The 21,911-nt window shown below is 51.6% G+C and overlaps 1 protein-coding gene across 2 annotated transcripts in view; it reads right to left on the bottom strand.

Moving 5' to 3' along the window:
- Positions 1–3,313: 3,313 nt before the first annotated feature.
- The window catches only part of Slc6a1 (solute carrier family 6 member 1), a 32,410-nt gene continuing 13,812 nt past the window's right edge, over positions 3,314–21,911 (bottom strand). Inside the window, exons 1-16 of one of the 2 annotated variants that reach the window (XM_051155102.1) lie at positions 19,704–19,722; positions 17,399–17,448; positions 16,257–16,581; positions 15,814–15,945; positions 15,598–15,698; positions 14,468–14,577; positions 13,654–13,786; positions 10,371–10,505; positions 10,087–10,190; positions 9,516–9,640; positions 8,529–8,641; positions 8,189–8,320; positions 6,828–6,930; positions 5,366–5,466; positions 4,616–4,783; positions 3,314–3,795 (exon numbers count right to left, since the gene is read on the bottom strand). In XM_051155102.1, the coding sequence (XP_051011059.1) occupies positions 3,691–3,795; positions 4,616–4,783; positions 5,366–5,466; positions 6,828–6,930; positions 8,189–8,320; positions 8,529–8,641; positions 9,516–9,640; positions 10,087–10,190; positions 10,371–10,505; positions 13,654–13,786; positions 14,468–14,577; positions 15,598–15,698; positions 15,814–15,945; positions 16,257–16,494 (1,800 nt within the window). In that variant the 5' untranslated portion in view covers positions 16,495–16,581; positions 17,399–17,448; positions 19,704–19,722 and the 3' untranslated portion in view covers positions 3,314–3,690. Of the gene's footprint in view, positions 3,796–4,615; positions 4,784–5,365; positions 5,467–6,827; positions 6,931–8,188; positions 8,321–8,528; positions 8,642–9,515; positions 9,641–10,086; positions 10,191–10,370; positions 10,506–13,653; positions 13,787–14,467; positions 14,578–15,597; positions 15,699–15,813; positions 15,946–16,256; positions 16,582–17,398; positions 17,449–19,703; positions 19,723–21,911 lie in introns of those variants that run through there. The other variant, XM_051155101.1, reaches the window with a different exon arrangement.

Raw genomic sequence — 21,911 nt, 5'->3', positions numbered from 1 at the left:
CTGTCTGAGACCCCCCCTGAAGCCACATCCAAGAACAAAGAGGAGAGGCTCTTTGGGACCCCCGGCACCACAAGGACCCAGCCTCTGTAGGTGAGAGATAAGCACCATTTCTTACTGTGGTAAGGGTGCATCATGGTGGCCAGTGAAAGCCCCTCACCTCAGGGTGGCCTGGAATAAGATAGGCAGGGGTAGGGTTGTAGAGGGAGAAGGGCTATAGAGGGAGAAAAGGAGGGAAGGAGAGAGAGAAAGAGGGAGAGGAGGGCTCCACAGTCAAAGGGAGATGATAGGCAAGTGAGGTGATGCACAGATTCGAGGTCAGGGTGGGTGGGGTCAGAGGCCACTTTGAAGGAGTTGGTTCTCTCCTTCCATCATGTGGAGTTTGGAAATTGACCACCTTATCTCATCAGCCCAGATCCTGGGTCACTAATGTTTCTTTGAGGGTCTTCTTTTAGGGTTTAAAGTTAAGTTCTTGGTTCCAGTGGAGAGTGATACTTCAGGGCTCTCAGAGGCCAGGATGATGGAGTCATGGGTGCACTTTCCTACCTTGTACGGGGTTTGAGTCTTACTCAGCACCCACACATGGAGGGCAGTGGGTGCTCTATGCTGGTGGGGCAGTTAGAGGCATATGCCAAAGAAGTGGCAAGGACTGTGGCGAACAGTCACTCAGGTCACTCAAGTCTCCCTTTGAGGCTCTTAGTTCCCAACCCTTCTCATAATTCTCTAACAAATATATCCCCTAATAAATCTCTTGTCCCATGGTATTCATAGCAGTTTCTCTTCCCAGACTGGTTTGATTGACAGAGGAAGAGAAGGAGGAAGTCGGGGGTTGGGATCAGGGAGGCAGAAGGCAGAGAACACAGCATGCCTACAACCAGTGGACTCTGTTGAAGCAAAGATAGGAGGTCAGCTTAGCCATTCCTGCAACACCTCTGCCAAAGCCAAGCTTTCCTAAATATGATTTAAAAATTAAAATTCTGAACAATGCATCAATCAAGTCAACGCCACCAAATGTGCTTCGTCCGCCTTAGACCTTTATTTGGTTCACACGCCTGAGAGTGCCTCCCGCAGGTAGCTCCGAGTAATTTCCTCCTTATGTTGTTCATTGGTTGAGTAAAGTCCCAGCTTTACTGCAAGTCTCTCTTAGTTTGGGACTGAATTCGTTTGTATCTGTATTGTGTCATTTCAAGGCAAGAGACTTTTGTGTATTGAAGGTCTGCAGTGTGTGTGGTGGCCTGAAAAGACAACATTCCCCCACTTCTCAGGCATCCGAACCCGTGGTGCCCCGCTGGTAGCACTGTTTGTGGAGGGTTTAGGTGGTACAGACTTCCTGGAGGACGTATGTCACCCAGGGATGGGCTTTGGGAGTAAGCAGATAGCCTCACCGATTTGCAGTTTGCTCTCTCTGTTTTGTGCTTGTGGTTTAAGATGTCAGCCCTCAGCTGCCTGCTCCTGCCACCATGCCTGCTGCTCACCTGCCGTGCTGGACACAAGCCCCAAATAACCTTCTTCTCCTGTAATCTGTCTTGATCATGGCATTTTGTCACAGCAACAGAAAAGTAACTAATACACTGCATATCATAGAACCTTTATTATTTTTCCTCTAAATTCTTAGAAACTTACATAACGCCCGTGCTCTAGTTGTGATATCATTTATAGACATTTAAAACACATCTTCATGTATAAATATTTTACATTTGGTCCATAGAACAGATACTTTTACTAAATAATACTGTAATTTTTTTTTAAAACAGGCTCTGTATATAGTCTGAATAGGCATATATTACATATACTTTTTATATAGAGATAAATTTACTTGGTGTTCTGAGAATAAATCCTTATTGCCAAAAAAAAAAAAAAAAAAAAAAAAAAAAAGCATATAAGATAATACAGTTATCTTCTTCCCTCTGGGCAAAAACTAAAAAAAAAAAAGAAAAGTTACACATATTCACAGTTCTCACAGTAATTTACGACCCTTAATGTTGTGCTCTATAAGGTAAGTTTGGGTGGAAATCAGGGGATTTCTTGCCCAACATCTCAGAGGTGCTTACAAACATGAAATATACTGTACTTATCTCAGAAAGACTTGTTCTCAGTTTCACATCGAGGAACAATGAGCAGCAAGAAAAAAGCCTCCTGCCCTCATCCTAAAGGGCTTCCTACACAGGCCGGAAGGGGCGGGGCCACGAGACACAGTGAAGGGTCCTTGCATTCTACACTGGGGACTCTGGCGACAGGCACCTGTGCAAGCTGGCCGTAGAGTCTCCACCACGCAGGCAGATGCCTCAGCCACAGGACCCTTGTTACAAGTGGCCTCGGTAGATTGCCTACACAATATCACACGGGACGCTAAATGCCACATGTGAGGATGGGTGTGCATGTGTGTGCATTTCTATGTGCATACGTGTTTGTACTCTCTACAGTGTGCTTAATGCTCCGAGGGAAATAGCTTATTGCAAGAACTGGTGTGCTGGTCACTTTTGGATGAGAATGGAGAGATTTAAAAAAAAACCCACGGTCACAGTTATTCACCATAGTTATTAAGGATTAGTCATAAACACAGTTTGTGAGCTATCAAGCTAAGGAGCTACGGGACAAGACATACGCTTTGCTACATGGGAGCCCAACCTCTCGGCAGAGGAGAGAGACGGAGCTGCTGGAACTTTCCAGAAACCGTCTCCACTGGCTTTACCAGCACAGAGCCCAAGGCCAGAAGGGACAAGTGACACTTCCCACTGGAGCAAGTTAGCCAGGGAAGCTCAATGCCAGGGTCGGGTGGGCGGAGCCTCTGCATTATCCCTCCTCCATTAGTGCTGCGGGGAGGGGGCAGCAGAACAGAGTGGCAGTGACTGTCTATAAGGGAAATCAGGGTAATCTGGATTGGTCCTGATTTAGACAGAACCTTCACCTTGGTTTCCTTGGCCATTGTTTGTGCAAAACTGGGCAGCTCAGAGGGACCACAGCTCCCACTTGGGGAAAGTCCTGGAAGGATGACCAAGAAAAAATGCTATTGTGCTTGTGGCTTTTTTTTTTTTTCCTTCTTAGCACACAGGTCCTTTCTGGATGGGCTGCTGCTATTGATGCCACCTGGGGAGGTGGGGAGGGGTCACTGAGCTGCCCGGGGTCACAGGGTCACAGGGACAGAGGACCCTCTCCGTAATGCTCTGTGAACAGTCATAGAGGTGTCTGGGGGTGGCTCTGTGAAGCTGCCTCAGGAAGGAGAAATTAAGAGGGAAGAGGCAGAGCCTGCTGGCTCCTGGTGGCCATGAATAAGGTGCTGTAGCCCTGGTCCATGACTGGTTCAGAGCCAAGAAAAGTCTGGATAACAGTCTACAGTTGGGGCACAGGACAACAGTCTGAGTAAGACTAAAAGCCAGGAGTGTGTGGCCTCAGCTATCACCCTCCCTGGCAGCATAAAAATGAGCTAGGGTGGCAGTTACAAAGGCCACCCACCTGCTCATGCTAAGGGGCCTGAGGGAAAAGTCACCAGGCCTCTGTGAAAGCCCCTCAGGAGTGGCTGCCCATTCAGGACCCCCCAGGGTCAGACTGTCCCCCACCTCCCCACTCTGCATGGTGATGGTGTCTGGACCCGCCCCTTGAGGTAGGTGGAGACAGAGAACATCTTCAGTCTTCAAGGGGTGTGGGACAGCCAGGCCAGGATGCCAGTGTTGGGGTGATGAGGGGGATGCACCTCTAGATGTAGGCCTCCTTGCTGGTTGAGCTGCCAGCCTGCGGCTGCTCAGGGCCGTTCTCAGGGCGCACGATATCTTCACTGGGCTGAATCATGACCTGCAGGCGCTGTGGGTGGGTGGGGGGTGTGATAAGGCCCCTCCCATCCCCCTTCCTCCACCAAACCCAGCTCCAGTCTCCTCACTGGTAAGCTAAATGTCCCATGTGGTGGAAGCTACCTGGTCAAAACACACCTGTTCTCATCTGCATGACCCAGAGGCTCCTGGCTAGTCCTCTGATGCCTTTCTTGGCTAGTCCTCTGATGCCTTTCTTGACATCACCTCGTTTCCATTCTCCGCATGGTAGCAGGAAGCTGGTCAGAATGGCCCCCTCTATGTTTCAGGACCCAACAGACTCCCATTTCATCCAGCATAAAAACCAGACCCTACTAGGCCTTCCACAACCTGGCCACTGCCACCTCTCAGACCCCGGTGTCCTCCATCTCCTCTTCTCCCCTCCTCACTTAGCCACTCAGAGCCACACTGACCTCCTCTCCTCTTCAAATACTCCAGGCATGTTCCTCTGGGCCCTTCACAGATGCCCAGATGCTGTTCCTCAGCCTTCCTTTCAGGTGCTTCCACAGTTTACCCTGACTGCGCCCTTCCTCCATCCACTCTCCAGTCACACTGACCTCCTGGCACCTTATGTCATGGTGTTTTGACCCCTGGACCTTGTACAAGCTTCCAATCCTTCCCTCTTAAGACCATTCTTTCTTCTTCTACTACTCAGTCTGGCTTGTCTGCAGGCTTCCAGGAGGCCACCCTTATCCTCCTCCACCCCGGGCAGGTTCTCAGTGCCTCCGAGGTATGCTCTGTCACTAAACAGCACTGGCTTGCCCACCCGGGCCTTCCCAACTAGACCCTGAGCTCCCCGATGCACAAGGCCTTACCTGTTTCAGAGAGCCCTTTAGGGTGAGGAACATGTAGGCCATGTACCCAGGGATGAGCACCATGGAGGACAGGGCCATGAGCCAGCCCACACCCTGGCCCCACTTGGGGAAAACATAGCTCCCCATGGTGAGTGGTGTCATCTGCACAGCGCTGAAGAGAAACACACCCTATGGATGAGAAAGGGCATGACAGTCAGCCCCAGGGGCTAGACCAAGCAAGGCCTTACCTCCACTGCAGCTAACTTTCTTGGCCTGCTATCCTGGCACTCTGCAGGTAAAGCACTAAAGCAGAAACCCCTTTCTGGAAAAGACCTGGAGAGGTGGCCCCCTGCCTGCAGGCTAACCAGTACAGTGGGCTGGATGGCCTCTTCAGCAGTCCAGTTCCCACCTCAAGGACCTGAGGTGCCCCTGACGGGGCTCACAGGACCCCAGTAGCCCTCAAGAAGGGAATGAGACCTGCCATGGAAGAGAAGCCTCTGAATGTCAGGAACCTGGGCTCCTGGATTAGGCTGAGCTGGGGAGAGACTCAGGACAACAGTCTGGTTGCCGAGGCTTCCCTACCCATGATAGGGTCTCAACAGGGCTTGACATGGATGCTCAGCAAACAGTATTGGGGAATGTTATGTGATGAGGGCAGAAGACCTGGAGATCTTAGCCCCACCCTCAATCCCAAAAGTTTTGCTCCAGGGAGCTGAGCTGTCTATGCCCCAGCCTGCTTCATCCTAGTGGCTGGTCAGGCCCCATCCTTACCGCCACAATGATGGGTGTGAAGAAGGACCAGCATAGCTTCCACCAGATGCAGGGCCTGGAGCCAACCATCTCCTGGATGTTGTCATAGAAACGGTTGACACCTGTGACATGGGAGTGAGAGCAGAAGGCAGGGGGAGATTCCAGGACATCGGTCTAGGACCCAATTCTACCACTTCTCAGTGCAGCCCTAAGTGAGTCCCCTCACTTTGGTGGACCCCAGTGCCCTTGTCTCTTAGAGGGGACATGTGCTTTGGCTTTAATCAATTGCTATGACACCATAACATGAAGACAGAGGATATGTAAAGACACAACTGCCTGGCGCCTCTCCCACAGACATCTGTCCCAGCCGCACCTTCATTGGAAGGCACATGTCCCTGTGGTAGTTTTACTGTGAGAAACTGATGGTAGATTGTTTTTTAAAAAAAATCCAAATTCAATAAACCAATGATGATGATAAAAGAAATACCTGAAGTCCTCAGGGTGGCTTCAGAGCAGGAGGCCCCATTAGGAGGGTGGAGGGGACAGTGGTGGGAGGAGGGTGATGGGGTACAGGTGGAGCATGGGGCAGGGGCACAATGCCAGGCTCTTTCAGAAGGCATATCCTGCTGAGATATCTGGCATTTGGGAAGGACATTCTTAGGTCTTTGGACTCCCAGGCAGTCATTTGGGAAACTTTGACCCCACAAGAAACAAATAAAATAGGATTTGCCTTTGTGACTTGTTCTAGAATAGTTCATGCCTATAATCATACAGAGTCGTGAAGTCAGTAATCATGTGACTTCGAAAAGCGTATAGTTTAGGGTTCCCCCTTTGAAGGTAAAAATGTTTTCTTTTTCACATTTACTTATTTTGTGTGTTGGGGGAGGCACATGCGGAAGTCAGAGGACAACTTGTAGGAGCCGCGTATCTGCTCCCATGGGTCAGCTCTGGGGATAGAATTCAGCTTGCCAGACTAGGTGGGGAGTGCTTGCAGGCTTCTCAACAGCCCCCTAATAGGATTTCACACCAGTCTTTTTATCCTCATATTTATGAAGTCATGATGGCTTGCACTTTAGTTTTTAAAGATTTATTTCCTTTTATTTTATGTGTATAAGTGATTGTCTGCACTGTGTTCATGCAGCGTCTGCACAAGCCAAAAGAAGAAATTAGGCCCCTTGGAACAGGAGGTTTCGAGTCTCCATACAGGTGCTGGGAACTGAACCTGGGTCCTCTGCAGGGGCAGCAAGTGCTCTTAACCTCTGCTCCATCTCTGCAGTCCCTGGGTTGCATTTTAAATGAATGTGTGCAACTGTCCCGGTCACACTTTCTCAACAGGGCAGCCCCTGTGTTAACTAAGCCTTCGGGAGTGTGATATAGGTAAAATAAAGGTTTTGTGTTCAAGAAATTGCTAGTGAGCTATGATTGGCTGGATGGGTGGATGGGAGGGTGAAGGGATTAATGAGGAAGGAGGGCTGGTTCTTACCATAAAACCAGGAAATGGAGACACACTCAAAGAAAACCAGGAACAGCAGGCTCATGCCACTGGCAGAGTAATAATCGAAAAGTTTGAAGACATAAATGCCGCCCTGAAAGAGACAAAGGGTTAAAGTGCAGACATAGCTCCATCCCTGCACACTCCCCCAGCTCCAGGAGCCTGAGGAGGCTTGGGAGTGGGTGGGGATACTCTGCAGCAGGAAAACTTGAGGGCAGAAGAAAGAAGCACTTAGGGTCACTGTCTTGGGGCCGGGACGGTGTCTAGATGGTTGGGGAGAGAGTCCCCATTAGAGATCCTTTCGTTAGGACTGGACAGCCCCTGAACCATTGCCAACACATGTTAGTGATTCTTCTTTCCCGCTTAAACCCTCTCCTGACTCACACACAACAGCAGCCAGAGCTATTGTTTTCAGTCAGAACTAACTGCAAGGCCCGCAAGGGTCTGGTTTAAATCCCCATCCGTCTTCCTGCTCTCTTCTTCCACACTGGCCCCCTCTTGTCCCTCCAGCTCCCTGGATGCAATCCAACTGCAGGGCCTTTGAACCTGCTCTGCTTGCTTCCCTAAGATCCCCACCACCACCACCACTCTTCCCTCCCACCTCACCTCAGCACCCACTCTGCCTCATCTCTTAAGTCTCAGAGCAATGGCCACCTGCTTAGAGAAGTAGAGCCTCTTCTGCCCCTGTGGGTCATTCTCCGTCCTACTAGCCACTTCCCTGCTGCCATTTCCTTTCCGAAGGAAGCTAATACGAGCATTAGTTTTGACCCCTAAAAGAGACTCTCTCTCAAAGCCAACATGGCAGTGCCCATCAAGATGACTGCTGAATCCCAGGGTCATTCCCTCCCACAGCATTTCTCTCTGAAATGAACAGAAGGGACTTGGCAAGAGACAGGGTCAAGGGCCCCTCTCCTGACTTGACTCTGGCTCATTTGCAAGCCCACTCTCCCTCCCCCAATCACCCCCATTCCTCATCTTGCTCATCCCCTCTGCTTCCTCCTTCCTTCAGTCTCCTCCTCCCTTTCACCCCCACAATCCCCACAATCCCCGCAATCCCCGAGATCCCTGTATGACTCCTATCCCTTCATCACCCCTCCTGTAGGAAGCAGATGCTTATGGCTGGGATGGGTGCAAAGTCTGCCTCTCCCACCAGTTTGGGGACTCCATGGATCTCACAGTGGTGTGCTGAGGTTTGGCATGATGGTGCTGAAAGATGGTAGCATAGGCTAGCCCCGAGGAAAGGAGACCCAAGGAGGCTTTGGGCCTTGAGGGCGAACATGTTTCCTAGCATGATAAAAATGTGTCAAGCCCTGGGGGGAAATCTGAGCCATGTCAGATGCTGATCAGCCTACCTGGGTGATGTTGGAGAGGCCAATCAGGTAGGACACGATGCACACGGCAGCAATGAAGAGCTCACGGCGATTTCGGAGGAGCCTGGGGTACTCATCCACCAGGGCGGTGATGAAGCCCTCCACAGTACAGAACTTTTGGGGAGGGGGGGAAGGATGGGGGTCAGCCACCTGCTGCAGCCAGCCTCCACCCACCCACTCACCCACAGTCTGGCCTTGTAAGGGAAGACAAGAGACCTTGTAGCCAGACAGGAGGGCCAGGATAGTCTGGGGTCAGGTCCTCTAGGCTGGTTCCGATAAGGGTCCTCATGGTGCGAGGGTGGGTGGGGGGAGGAGGGCTCACCTGGCTGTCGATGCCCAACATCAGCAGCATGGAGAAGAAGAGGATAGCCCAGAGAGGAGAGATAGGCAGCTGTGTCACAGCCTCAGGGTATGCCAAGAATGCCAGCCCAGGGCCTGGTGTGGAGGGCAAAACAGAGGAAAGGAGAAAGAGAGCGCATGCCACCAGCACACTCAGCACACACACCCAGCACGGCCCCCCACCCCCGATGCCCACACTGTCACTTCCCTATTTTGGTCTCAGCTCATCCTTTGGGTAACTGTGTGTGTGTGTGTGTGTGTGTGTGTTGTCATCCTTTAGGAAGCAATGAGAGTCCAGAGGGGAGGCAGACAGGTGGTACAGAGCTATGGCCACCGTACAGTGAGGGACCATGGGGCCCTGGCCCATGGCAGGGACAGTGGAGAGGCTGGATGGAGGAACATGAAGGAGCTAGGTGGAGGACAGATGCTAGAACTGGAGGGTTCCTGGAGACATGAAAGGAGGGAGTGGGAGGGGGTTGAGGCTCCTGCTGGGCCTTGAGCAGCTGAGCCCGTCACATTATGAGGTGGGAAGTTACAGGGTGGAATAGATGTGGGATGCCTGTCTGGGGCCTGGGTGTGGGGATGGGAGAGGCTGGATAGTTCTAAAAGAAAGAGGGGTTCCCCTGTGGGTGGAGCTGAAACCTCAGCAGAGAGCATGCCTTCTGACATGACCAACACAGTTTTCCAAGGACAAGCCACATCACTTTCCTGAACCTCAGGGGCCTCTGCCAGGCACACAGTCCCTCCTGCTATGGCTTGCTCTGGCCAAAAGGGAAAAGCTTGTGGCACTGTGACCATGGGAGCAGAGTGGGCACAGTTTACCCAGTGACTGTGTTTTTGGAGTTATGGCAAAAAGTCTAGCCTGGACTTTTGCGGTGACCACGTTCCAGCTGGCTCCGCACTCACATTCCTCCATGACCACACAGACCCGTCACCACAAGGCCTGCCTTCCCCAGGCAAAGTTGCTGACCTGAGGCTGCCACATCAGCGATGGACCGCTTGGTGACATGAGCCATGAAGCCCACGATGGAGAAGATGACAAAGCCGGCAAACATGCTGGTGCAGGAGTTGATGCAGCAAACAATGATGGAGTCCCTGAAGAGCAGGAGGGCCAGTGAGGTGAGAGGGGACAACTACGGGACAGTGGAACCAGAGGGCAGTGACCTCTGAGGGAAGGGAAGAAGGCTCTAGAAGAGGAACTACAGATGGCCCTCAAAGGAGGCCCAGAGCAAACCAGGCAGAGTTCAGCAGGAAAGAAGGGGTTACCTGCGTGGGTAAAGAGGGACCTGATATGTAAACAGCCAGGGTAGGTGTACCTACTACAGAGGCCTTGGGGATTGAGGTTCCAAGAGGGATGTAGTGAGAAGACTTCCACTGTGTGACGAGAGGGAAGTGCCAGAAACAGGTGTTCATTACTGGGGTAGGCAAGGAGGCAGAGGGGTTGGCACGCATTACTGGCGTGTAGCCTCAATGTGCCTCTACCAGGAAGTCATGGTCAGGGGTGTGGCCAGGAGAGAAGCCTCAGGACCCGCCCCTCGCACCTGTACACATTGTTGTGGAAAGAGTTGTAGCTTCCGAGAGCAATCAGGGACCCCAGGCCCAGCCCGTAGGAGAAGAAGATCTGCGTGGCTGCATCGAGCCACACCTGCAGGCAGAGGATGAGAACCTCAGAACCAATGAATACTGAATCACTATCGCAGCCTTGGCACCCACCCGGAAGTCCTCAGGCGTCCTCCGCTCCTCTTGACTTGCTCAGGTACCTAATGGCTGCAGCGTGCTCCTGTCAGTGAGGATGAGGTGGGGTGGGAAGGGGCTAGCAGCTCACCTCAGAATCTGACAGCTTGCGGAAGTTGGGCGTGATGTAGAAGAGGATCCCCTCCTTGGCCCCAGGCAGCGTCACTCCGCGGAAGAACAGAATGATGAGCATGACATAAGGGTAAGTGGCTGAGAAGTAGACCACCTAGGAGCAAGGACCACAGGGCTGCACTTCTCTGCAGCGCCAGCTCTGTTCTTCCTCCTCCTCTTCCTCCTCCTCCTCCTCCAGCTACCCCATTCCCAGATTTCTAGACTGCAAGGCACGCGTGCTCACCTTTCTGAAGCCCCTCCATGAAGTCTCCACCGCTGGCTCAGTGCGTGCCCCCTCAAACCCCTTCCCCTGCAACCTCCCCCCTCCCATTCTTGTTCCTTTTCCGCCCAGATGTTTGAGGCTAGTTAGCTAGTGCCTGTTATGTAGTCAAGCAAGGAAGAAGACTGACCCTTCTGGGAAGGGAGACACCCCCTTCAACCAGAGATCACACCCTATGCTTGGAATTCTCTGTGAAGCTCAGGGCTGGCCTCCAACTTACAGTGATCCCCCTGCCTCATCCTTCTGAGTGTTTGGGTTATGGAAGTGAGCTCTAAGCTTTGTTGTTGATTTGGGGGTTTTGTTTGTTTTTGGGTTTTGTTTTGTTTGTTTTGTTTGAGACCAGGTCTTATTATGGGGTCCTGGCTGGTCTGAAACTCACAATGATCCTCCTGCCTCTGCCTCTGGAGTGCTGACATTAGAGATGTGTGCCACCATGTCCAGCCCCCACCTTTTTTTCCTACATTATCCAAGTAGCACATATGATAACAGGGGAAGTTTAAAGTATAGGTGGACATGCACACAAGACCCCATGGACAGCGCCTAGTGGTTACAGGAGGGGCAGGTCACTCGTGGCTGACATCTTTATTCTCCAGCAGTCCATGGCGTTCAGTGGACTCTCAGTAGATGTCTGATAATCACATACCATTTTGGTTCTCACTATTCCTGTGTGGCTGACCATATGTCCTTGCAAAAGGGCTCGAACAACCGAGTCGCCTCTTTAACAGATGTGCTAAAACACACAGGCTAGGCTGCTTCCTACACCCTGTTTTGCTATCACAGGAAGAAAATTATCTTTAATTACAGAAGGTCCTTTGGGAGTTATCAGCTCCCCCTATGGCTTTCCAGCTATATGGCAATCTAAACACAAAGTTGAATCCATCTCTAAATAAATCTTTATCTGAAAAGGAGTTATTCTACGCTGGGGAAACTTCCAGCTGAGCAATTACTGAATCTAAAACATCAACCTCTCCTAGCTTATGACCTATGTTGTTTAAGAACCTTCTGGAAATGGAACTGCTGCTGTCAGGGCATAGCATAGTGCCTCTGTGTTGAGAAGGAGTATGTTTAAACTTTGTCTTCTGAGCTGGGTGGTGATGCCACACGCCTTTAATCCCAGCACTTGAGAGGCAGGTGGATCACTGTGAGTTCGAGGCCAGCCTGGTCTACAAAGTGAATCCAGGATAGTCAAGGATACATAGAGAAACCCTGTCTTGAAAAACCAAAAACCAAAACAAAACAAAAAAACACAAAAACAAAGAACAAAAAACAAAAAACAAAAAAACAAAACAAAACAAAAAAAACTTTGTCTTCTGTCAGACCTATCACTAAGGAACTGGTCTGTGCAGTGCATGTCTTTGTGCCCCTGACTGCCCCTATCACTAATGTAACCCCCACATTGGTGGGTAACATTATCCAAATAACACATATGTTAACAAGAAAGGTTTAAAGTACACATAAACATGCACACAAGGCCCCATAGACAGCTCATAGTGGTTACAGGAGGGACAGGTCACTCTTGGCTGACACCTCACTTCTCCAACAGCCTATGACATTCAGTGGACTCTCGGAATCGGACTCTGAGATCCTCAGTCTTAGGAAAATCACCCACAAACCATGAGGAAACCAATTCAAAAAAGAGGACTCAATCATCAGTATGATGATGGGTAATTTCTTTGGGTAATTTCTTACCTTCTCTGGGCCTTATTTTTGCTCATCTAGCGAATGGATATGACTTCTAACCCCTATGAGCCCAGTGGCTGCTGTATGAGGCCATGCAGGCCATGCCTAACACACAGCTCTTGTCTGTACTTCCCTGTTCTCTCTGTGCTCAGGAGGAGGCTGAGCACACAGAAGGTGTTCAATAGAAACTTGCTGAAGGACAGCAATGCTGACTGGATGGAGCAACACCCGCCGATGATGCAGTGAGGGGCCCCTCCTACTCTCTATGAATGCAGCCAGAATGCTGGGCACCCCATTACCACTAATGGTTATAACTGGCATTAAACACCGAGTTTCCAAGTGGAGGATGTTGGCCAGCATTGTGTATAGATTGTCTCTCTGCCTGTGATGACCCACTAATGGATGAGGGGACTGGGGCTCAGCGGGGTCTTGTGACTTGGCCAAGTACACACAGCTATTCCCTGGAGGAGCTGAGGTTCTAACTCTCCTGTGAGGCCATGAACAAAGCGCCCACCCTTCTGGTTCCTGAAATTGGCCTGGGAGGGCCCTTGTAGCCACCTCTGCTCCCCCCCCCCGGTCCTAGGGACAGATGAGGGGGTCTCTTGACTCCTGCACTGGGTCTGAGGCCTAAAAGGTCCTGGGGTCTACCAGGCTGCACCAGGAGAGCACCATCTCTGCTCTCTTCAGATGGCAGCCCGTGAGTCTGTCAGCTAACTCTGTCCCCAAACTCTTCAACAGGATGTGTGGCCGGATGCCGTCCTGGGTCAGTGCCCAGATGTCTCCAGCCGATACCCCAGCTTGTCCCCCATCTGCTCTTGTGTAAGTGAGATGTGAATGACAAGTCTCCTCCCTGATGTTGGAGATTCTGACAGGTTCCAGTGACCCACTGGGTAAGTGTTATCTCACAGGAAGAAAACAAGTTTCAGGGAGACAGGGTGACATGCCTACGGTCACAGAGCCAGCTTATCATGCAGGGATCTGAGCTTGGGGATGTGTACGGGTACCGTCTGTCCCTTTATCTGTGGGTCAGGACAGAAGATGGCATCTCTGGGACCCTGTGCTGGGCAACCGTGCCAGGGGAAGCGGGTTCAGTGGTCCTGGAACAACACCCATCATCTGGCTACGGCTCTGTCAAGCCCAGTGGTGCCTGTGAGCCTGGCTCATCTCTTTTCACAAGAGTGAACCCAGAGAGCTGAAAGTTAGATGGAGCCTGTGGGAGTCATAGGCCCTGGCCCAGGACACACCTCCTCCTATAGACCTTCCTTCTCTCCTGTGTGTCTCCATTATGTATACATACTCCTACCTTTCCAGTCCAACCAACACCCTTCCAGATGCAGAAATACACAAGCACCCAGGCAATGGCCAGTGTGATGGCTAGCGGCCAGCGGATCTGTCCTGGCTTATCCAGCCCATCCGTCATCTGGTGCATGTTGCGCCTGGGGACAGAGGAAAGAGGAAAGAGTCACGTAAGGCCAGCAGTGACCAGGGCTCTGACACAGACCATGTCCTTCCTGGGTGTCCTGGTGACACTGTGACCTTGTGATTTGGACAGGGACTGTGGGGCCATGACACTCACCTGAAGAGTGCACAGTAGGAGTCCGTGTCAACTGCAAATCCTGGCCTACTGAGCCTTCACCTACCTCTGCTCTGTCCTACCAGCCCCATGGGATCCTCCTAAGTCCTAGGTAAGACCATAAGGCCACTCTCCTGCCGGAGACCTTGTAGTGCCTGGGACCCTCTTGTCTAGTATGGAGAACAGAATGGCTGTTCTCTAAGGCCCACAGCTGGACTTTGCTTCTCAGCATGGTCTCTCAGCAGGTATCCCCTGTATCTGCCCCCACCCCTCACTGTGCCTACACACACACACACACACACACACACACACACACACACACACTCGCTGATCCAGGCCACCTCTCCTGCCTTATGCATCCTCCTGCCAGGAGAAGTCACCTGCTGCTGTCATTGTCTGTTGGCATACCCAGATCTCTGATTACCCTCATCGCACAGTAGTTGTTCAAGAAACATCCAGGGGTGAATGGCTGAAGGAAAAACCACATTACCTGCTGCCACCCAGTTGGCACACCCTCCCCAGCCCCTGCCCAGTCTCCACTCACTCCCAGAACTCCACCACGGCGCTGGTCATGTTGGTGGTATTGACCAGGCTATAGTTGGAGAAGCAACGGTCAGTGTTCCAGGGGTTGTCACACTGTTTCCATGGCAGAGTCTGCAAGGGAAGAGTCACAGACAGATCCTACTAAGCCCCTGGTGCTGGCTAGAGAGGAGCCCACTCACCCTGCCCACCCTCATCACCCCATGCACCTGCTCACAGACATTTTTCTATCCCTCCCTTTCAGCAGTTCTCAGAGACAGCTAGACAAGATCACACTGTCCAAGTGTGAATCCCTGTGCCTCCAAGAACTAGCTTCCAAGCTACAGTGTGTCCACCCTGTGTCCACATGGCAGACAGGGTCTGTCTCATGTCTGGCCTGGCTCTAGGCTCTTTACATGTGACTTATGGGGTGAGTTTTAGTTTTTGTTTCCTTCCTTCCTGATTAAATACAGGTCGTGTAAAATTCACCACTGTTCTGTATACAGCTCAGTAGCATGGAACACACACACAGTATTGTTGCACAACAGCACTTTCTAGAAACCTTGTCTCCTTCACTCCCTGCATCCTCATCCTCCAGGATCACCCATGATGTCTTCTGTCTCTTGGACCACTTTAAGGAGCACATGCAGGTAGAATCCCACAGCATCTGCTCCCAGTGATGGCCTTATCATCTTCAAGTTTCATGCCCATGGTGCATGGGTCTTCCTGCATTAAAGCTGAGCAATATTCCACTACACACATGTACATTTAGTCACACATGTTCCCTGGGGACTCAGGGTTACTTCTGAAGTTGGCTCTTATGAAACATGATGCTGTGAACACATAGGCATCGATCCCAGTGTTCCCGAGACCCTGCTTTTGCTTCTTTGGAACCAGAATTGCTGGGTCACGTTTATAAATGAGAACAGTGAGGTGTCAGAATGGTTAAAGCTGGTTCCATGCCATCTGAGTCCATCGGACATGGGCTATTGGATTCAGTCATGGAATGCCTGGGGCACTAGATTGAGGCTCTCAGTATGGCAGGTCAGGAAGATCCTATAGGGGACAAACTATACCTCCCAGTCAAGGACTGACCCAGTGACCACAACTGGGGTTTCCCACAGTGCTTGTAGGCCCTGGCTGGCAGCCACTCACCGGGGTGAAGGAGTTGTACAGGTAGTAGATGGCCCAGGAGATGATGACAATGTAGTAGATGTTCAGCCAGAAGGATAGCACAGCCGCTGCGAGGCCCACACCTGGGGTGGAACACGTGCAGGCCTTGCTCAGGCACGTTCTGATACGGGTCCAAGGCTTCCTCTTCCCCGAGGACCTGGGGTAAGGCCCCTCCACATGCCCAAGCTCCCCACTCACCCTTGAACATGGGGGCCAGCTTCCACACGCCCAGCCCCCCAATGGAGGTGTACTGGCCTAGAGAGCACTCCAGAAGGAAGAGAGGTACACCCGCAAAAATGAGCGTCAGGAAATATGGGATCAGGAAGGCCCCTGGAGAGGAGAAACACACTCATAGCCTGCCCCTCGAGTCTCCCCAGCAGCTTTGGGGTTCCACCCGCTATTCCCACATGTCCTGCCTGGAAAGCAGTATCCAGGGCCAGGCCCAGACCCAAAGGAATCCTTCATTTAAAATGCACACAAGCTCTTGCAAAAGGTATTGCAGTTCTGATATCCCCGCCACAGACAACTATCACTGGGGACGCACAACAAGTAGGGCCTGCTCTGAGAGATTCCCCCCTTCCCTCCAGGCAGACCAAGAAGATGCAAAGACCTGGCCCCGAGGATATCAGGTGACCACCTACCACCACCATTTTTGCCGCAGAGGTAAGGGAACCTCCACACATTGCCCAGGCCGATGGCGTAGCCCACACAGGACATGAGGAAGTCGAAGCGGCCTTTCCATGTGTCCCGGTCAGGGAGGTCCCCAGCCTTCTTCTGTACCTTGACTACCAGGGTTTTAGGCTTGTCGCTGGCCACTGGGGCCTCGCTGACCTCAGTAGAGATCTGCCCATCGGCCACCTTGCTGTTGTCAGTCGCCATGTCTCGGAGCACAAACTTGGCAGCGGGGGTCCTGGTGGGTGGGCGTGTGATATCAGCTCCGGTCCACGTGGACAGCAGCTTTGCAACCTGGGGTCATTGTCGGGGGGACAGAGTGGGTTAGACTTAAAGAGGTAGCATGGATAAGAAACTGCCCTCCGATCACTCTGTTTTTCACCAGCTGAGTACTTGTACTTAGTACTATGACTTAACATTCCTGCTGATTCTGTCTTTTGTGTGTGTGTGTGTGTGTGTGTGTGTTACATATATGCATGTGTGTGTGTGTATAAGGTCAATCTTGGGTGCCATTCCTCAGCCACTGTCCATTATTTCTGAGACAGTGTCTTTCGCTGGCCTGGAACTCTCAGAGTAGGCTAGGCTGCCTGGCCAGCAAGTCCTGGGGATCCTCCTGTCTCTGCCTCCCAAGTGCTGAGATTACAAGTGTGCACCCCCATGCCTGGCTGAGTGTGGGAAACACAAGCACATCTAATGCCAAAGGAGAGTGTTAGGCGTCTGTCTCCATCACCCCCTTTCGTATTCCCTTGAGATATCTCTCATTGAACCTAGAGATCAGGATTCTTTTAGCTGCATCAGCGGCCAGCAACCTCCAGCAATCCTTTTATCTTCTCTCCTCCTAGTGCTGGGGTTACAGGCCCATGTGGCTATGCCTGGACTCTTACATTGGTGCTGGGACTCGAACTCAGGGCCTCATGTTGTCACTGTGTTCAAGTGCTATATTGACTGAGCCATGCCCATGATTGCTCTGAACTCCAGTCTTCTCATCTATACAATGGAGCCAGTCTCCTCTGGCTTGTCAGTTGTGGCATATTCAACTTTCGGGTCTGCCAGGGTGTGTTATTTGCCAGTACTTGGCTGGCAGGATGCCTCACACAGCTGCTTGTCTTACCTGATGGTTGTCTGCTGTAAGTCCTCTCCTAAAGGCTCCCTCCACAGAGCCTGCAGAACAGAAGGGGAGAAGGGCAGGGAGGTGAGGGGGCAGGCTACACCAGATGGGGCTGGGCTGTCAGCACGAGGGCAACAGGCAGGGGAAGCAGCTGGGGGGCGGGCAGGCTGTGCCTGTGACTGCAGAGCATCCCAAGCCAGGGTGACTGCAGTGAGCCCATGCAGCATGGGGCTGGCCTGTGGATGCAGAGACATGCAGGATGGGCTGTGTTGGGGCGGCTGTAATGATGGGCAGGGCGTTCCATAATTTTATCAATGGGAAAAGAGGAGCCAGGTGTAGGACAAATGCTCAGGGCATGTTGGCTTCAGGAACTGAGTTGATATTTTCCTTTCTTTTTTTAAGTATACAAAATTAAAGTTTATTCTAGTGGATATTTTTTCTCTCCATCTTCCATTTAAACTTGCAGAGATGTTCTAAGAATGATACCAGAGCACCCCGAAGATCCCTATATTTTATAGCACGGAAGGCGGAGTTTGGGAAAGTCTTCTTCAAGTGTCCTATTTAAGGTTCTGCCCCCTAAACACATCAACAGACATTCACGGAATTTATTTCCCTCTTGTGTGTTAACCTTTCTTTTCTAGAACATTCTATAGAAGCTGTTTAATAAGAGGACACAGACCAAACTTATGGAACCCTTGGAACAAACTGGAACACAGAGAGGAAGTGCTGCTCTGTGGCTCCCACTTAGGAGATGAGCAAAAGCCATGGACGACCTGGGTGTGATGCCTGGGATCTGCCCCAGTTGCCCCCATGTGCAGTGCGCGGCATCCAGCCCCTTGCATGCAGCCTGTTACCCGGCACCGTTGTCCTCCTCCTCAAGGTGGCCAGACAGTGGTAGGCTTGTCCTGAATGTCTAGCTCCATTCTTGCCGCCGTGCCTAGCCACATCAGGGAGAACTATGGCCTCAGGTAGAGGCAGCCTGAACCCTCCAGGATGGAGAGATCAGGAGGTGGAGGACGGAACCTGCTTCAGCACACTGCAGATTCAGGCGAGACAGACAAATGTGCTCTGTTGTCCCACTATCTACTCCAGTAGGCTCCAGCTGCCATATTTATTCGGGATGATCCAGTTACCTCAGGCCAGGTCTGACCATGTGGCCTAAGATAGCCAATCAGATTCCTTCCCTGGGGTTTTGGTGTGAGGAAAGAGAGACTTGGGGACTGCCCACCCAGTGCTTAGGATGGCAGAGGGAGCTGGCTGCTGAGGAAGAAGGGGATATCTTGCTGATGTTCTAGCTTGCATTTCCAGGCTTTCTTTAGCCAAGCTACTCTGCTCTGGGATGCCACAAATTGTCCTTTACTATGGCTTGGATGAGACACACCAGAGGTCAGGCTGGTGGTAAGGCTTGATGCCCACCAATGTCATTGTCACTGCAGTAGGTTGTTACAAAAACAAGTCCCACCTTCTCAGTCTCTGTCCTGCCATATTTCAGGAAGATTCAACAAGAAGGCCTTTCTGACGCCTCTAATTTGCCATAGACTCTCAGCTTCCAGAACCATGAGCCTCCAGGCAGTATCCCAAACTGGCCTGTGGCATTCTATGACAGCAGTACTGATGGGCAAAGATGGTCCCCATGGTCACATGTGGCTCTAAGACTCCTTGGCCCCTTGGGTCCTCAGGAAAGGCAATCCACAAGTCCTTAAGTCCAACCCAGGGGTCCCAGTCAGGGCTACTTGGTAAAGCTGGCCCTGAGGGAGCCAGGCTGTGATTTCTGTTTTCCGGAAATGCATATCTGGATTCAGCCAAACACCTGCAGCATCCGAGAAAGAGCTGCAGAGCCAAACAGGAGCTGTGATTTCATGTCTACGTCTGAACATAGACAGAGGAGGCTGGTGTGATAGAACTGATGCCCCAGGGTGCATCCAGGCTGCAGAGACTGGGACTCGCCTGGTACTGAGGCCACTTAGGTACCGAGTCGCACCTCAGCTCCCTCTGGCACCTTCTAATACAGGGTGAGCTGCCTTGCCTCTCTGACCTCTAACTGGATAACTGGGGGGATGAGACCAATAAGGCCAGGCATGTGGGTATGCACAGTAACTCTGGCACTGGCTCACAGGGGCTCAGGAAATCTCAGACACTACATGGATGTTCACCATTGTGTGTGGACTCATATTTGCACCCAGCATTACTCCTGGCTGTAGCTGAGTAGGAATATACCAGCAGGGGTATTATGGGGATGGAGGGCCTGGTACCCCAAGACTTTCTGTCACTCTTAATGGGGCACACCAGGTATGCTGTGGGTCCTTACCTCAGCCCAAAGAGGAAGAGGTCCAGCTCATCCCCATTGGAGGGTGAGAGGGGAGTTGGATGTAGAGATTGCTCACAAGAATGATAATATGATCAGGAAAACACGAGTCTCACCCAGGGGTCTCCGAGAGGGTGATGTTAATGGAAGAAACCAGAAAGAAAAGAGTGGTGAGTGTCTCAGTGATGGCCTATCCCTCCTCCGTGTGCTTCTGTGACCAAATCCTAAAGCCACTGACAAAAAATACAGCTAAAGCAAACACAGAGAGCTCTGCATGGCCCTCAACTGGAGACACTTTACAAGGAAGGCTCTAGATCAGACATGGCAAATGGGTCAGAAGCAGCCCTTGGGCTTGTTTTATTTGGCCACAACAGCAAAACTCAATTTGAATTAGAAGTTGGAAATGTGACACTCGAGGACACAGTGTTTTAAGCACCAGGAAAGCAGTGCAAAGACCTCCAAGGCAGGAAGGAACCCTTGGTGTTGGAAAAGACTGCAGAGAGGCCAAAAAGGGAACAGATCCAGGTGGAGCAGTGACAGGGCTCACATCACACAGTGTCTCAGAGGCCAGAGCCAGGGGTTCACACTATTATTATTTTTTGTATCCTAAATGGGCAGTGCTATCTCATGCTTCTGGATCTCACCCTAGCTGTGACAAATGTTTCAAAGGGTCAAGAGCAGAGGCAGAGAGGCTCTTGGGAGACTGAGTCCAAAAGAGATATGGGACTTGGTCTTGGCCACTAGGGCACTAGGGCTCCACCCTGGAGCAAGGCCTGGAAGCCTGCTGGTGGCCTAGAGATGGGCAGCCCAGCACTGAACCAGTGGCCAGCTATGAAAGAGGGGAGTGCAGGGGAACCCCCGAGGGACAATCTCCCTCTGTCTCATGGCTTTAGAAGGCCCCATGCGTGCATGTGGTCATGTGGGTGGAAAGCAGGCTGAGAAGCCAGGGCTTGAGAGTCAGGAATGCCATTGTCCCAGCCATGCCTTGTGGGTCGGGGGGGGGAGGAGGAGGAGGAGGAGGAGGAGGAGGAGGAGGAGGAGGAGGAGGAGAAGGAGGAGGAGGCAGAACAACAGGCTTGGCCTGAATTCTGCTCCTGCCTGCCTCTTTCCCAAATCTGACTTCCTACTTCCCCTCTCTCCTCTCCCCTTCCCCCTTCCTTCTTCCTTCTCTAACTGCCCCCCCCTTGCATTCCCTCCTGCACCCTCCCATTCTCCCTCCCTCCTTCTTGCTCCCTCCCCTCTGCTCAGTAATTACTGGAATGTCAGAGGCTTGTAGCAGCTGTAATAGCCCCACTTGCTTTTATCTCTTTCAGAACTGTGATGGCTCAAGAAAGGAATTAATATTGGGTTTGGATTCCTGCCAAAAGGAAACAATGCATTTTATTATCTGATTGAGAGGGAAATGCTTGGCCCACCCTTGGGACATCTGCTGTGTACCCAAGTCCCCATGCATGAATCCTTTCACAGAGGCGCTGCATATATTGGGCACCTACTGCATTCCTGGCATATCACGTGTCCAGACTTATTGCAGGTACATAAGCTGAGAGTTACTATATTCCCCAGATAGAGAAGAAAACTGAGGCTGCCGTGGAGTAGGGGTAGCAGGAGGTGGGGCGGTGGTGTCCCAGAGGGCTTTGCAGCTCCAGCCTTGCTGTGTACAGTGCAGTTCTGCTAACAGCAATGTCCACTGGGATCAGGTGTGTGATACAGGTGTGCTGGGTCTTGAGGCTGTGAGGTAGGAACCTCAGATTTTATGGGGGGTGACTTTCTGTCTGATCCTTGGAGAGTGCTTAGTTGGGATATTTGGCTTGGGCTAATCTCAGGCATCATGAATGTGGTGAGAATCAAAGCCAGGATACACGGGATGTGCCAGTAAAGGGCCGTTCTAGCTGTCACTCAAAGAGATGATCAGCCATGTACGCACTCTGTCATAGAGATCAACTCACAAGGATAGCTAGCTAGCCCAGGGAAGAGAAGCCAAAGGGAGGTGGAGTCCCAGAAGTCAGCAGGCGTTCTTGGAAAAAGGGCTGCTTTGGGCCAGATTGGTGGGCATGCCCAGCTGAACTTTGAGAACAGACTCCATTCTTGAAGCCTTGGCTGACATGTAAGGGGGCCAAGGAAGGCCCATTCCTGGTGCAGACTGGTTTAATACCCCACGTATATATCTGCACAAGGCTCAGAGAAGCCTGGTATGAACTTAGGGTCACACAG

This window comes from Acomys russatus, chromosome 13, assembly GCF_903995435.1.
Source record: "Acomys russatus chromosome 13, mAcoRus1.1, whole genome shotgun sequence".
NCBI lineage: Eukaryota > Metazoa > Chordata > Mammalia > Rodentia > Muridae > Acomys > Acomys russatus.
The sequence above is the reverse complement of the archived record's forward strand: the minus strand, read 5'-3'. Positions and strand labels throughout refer to the sequence as shown.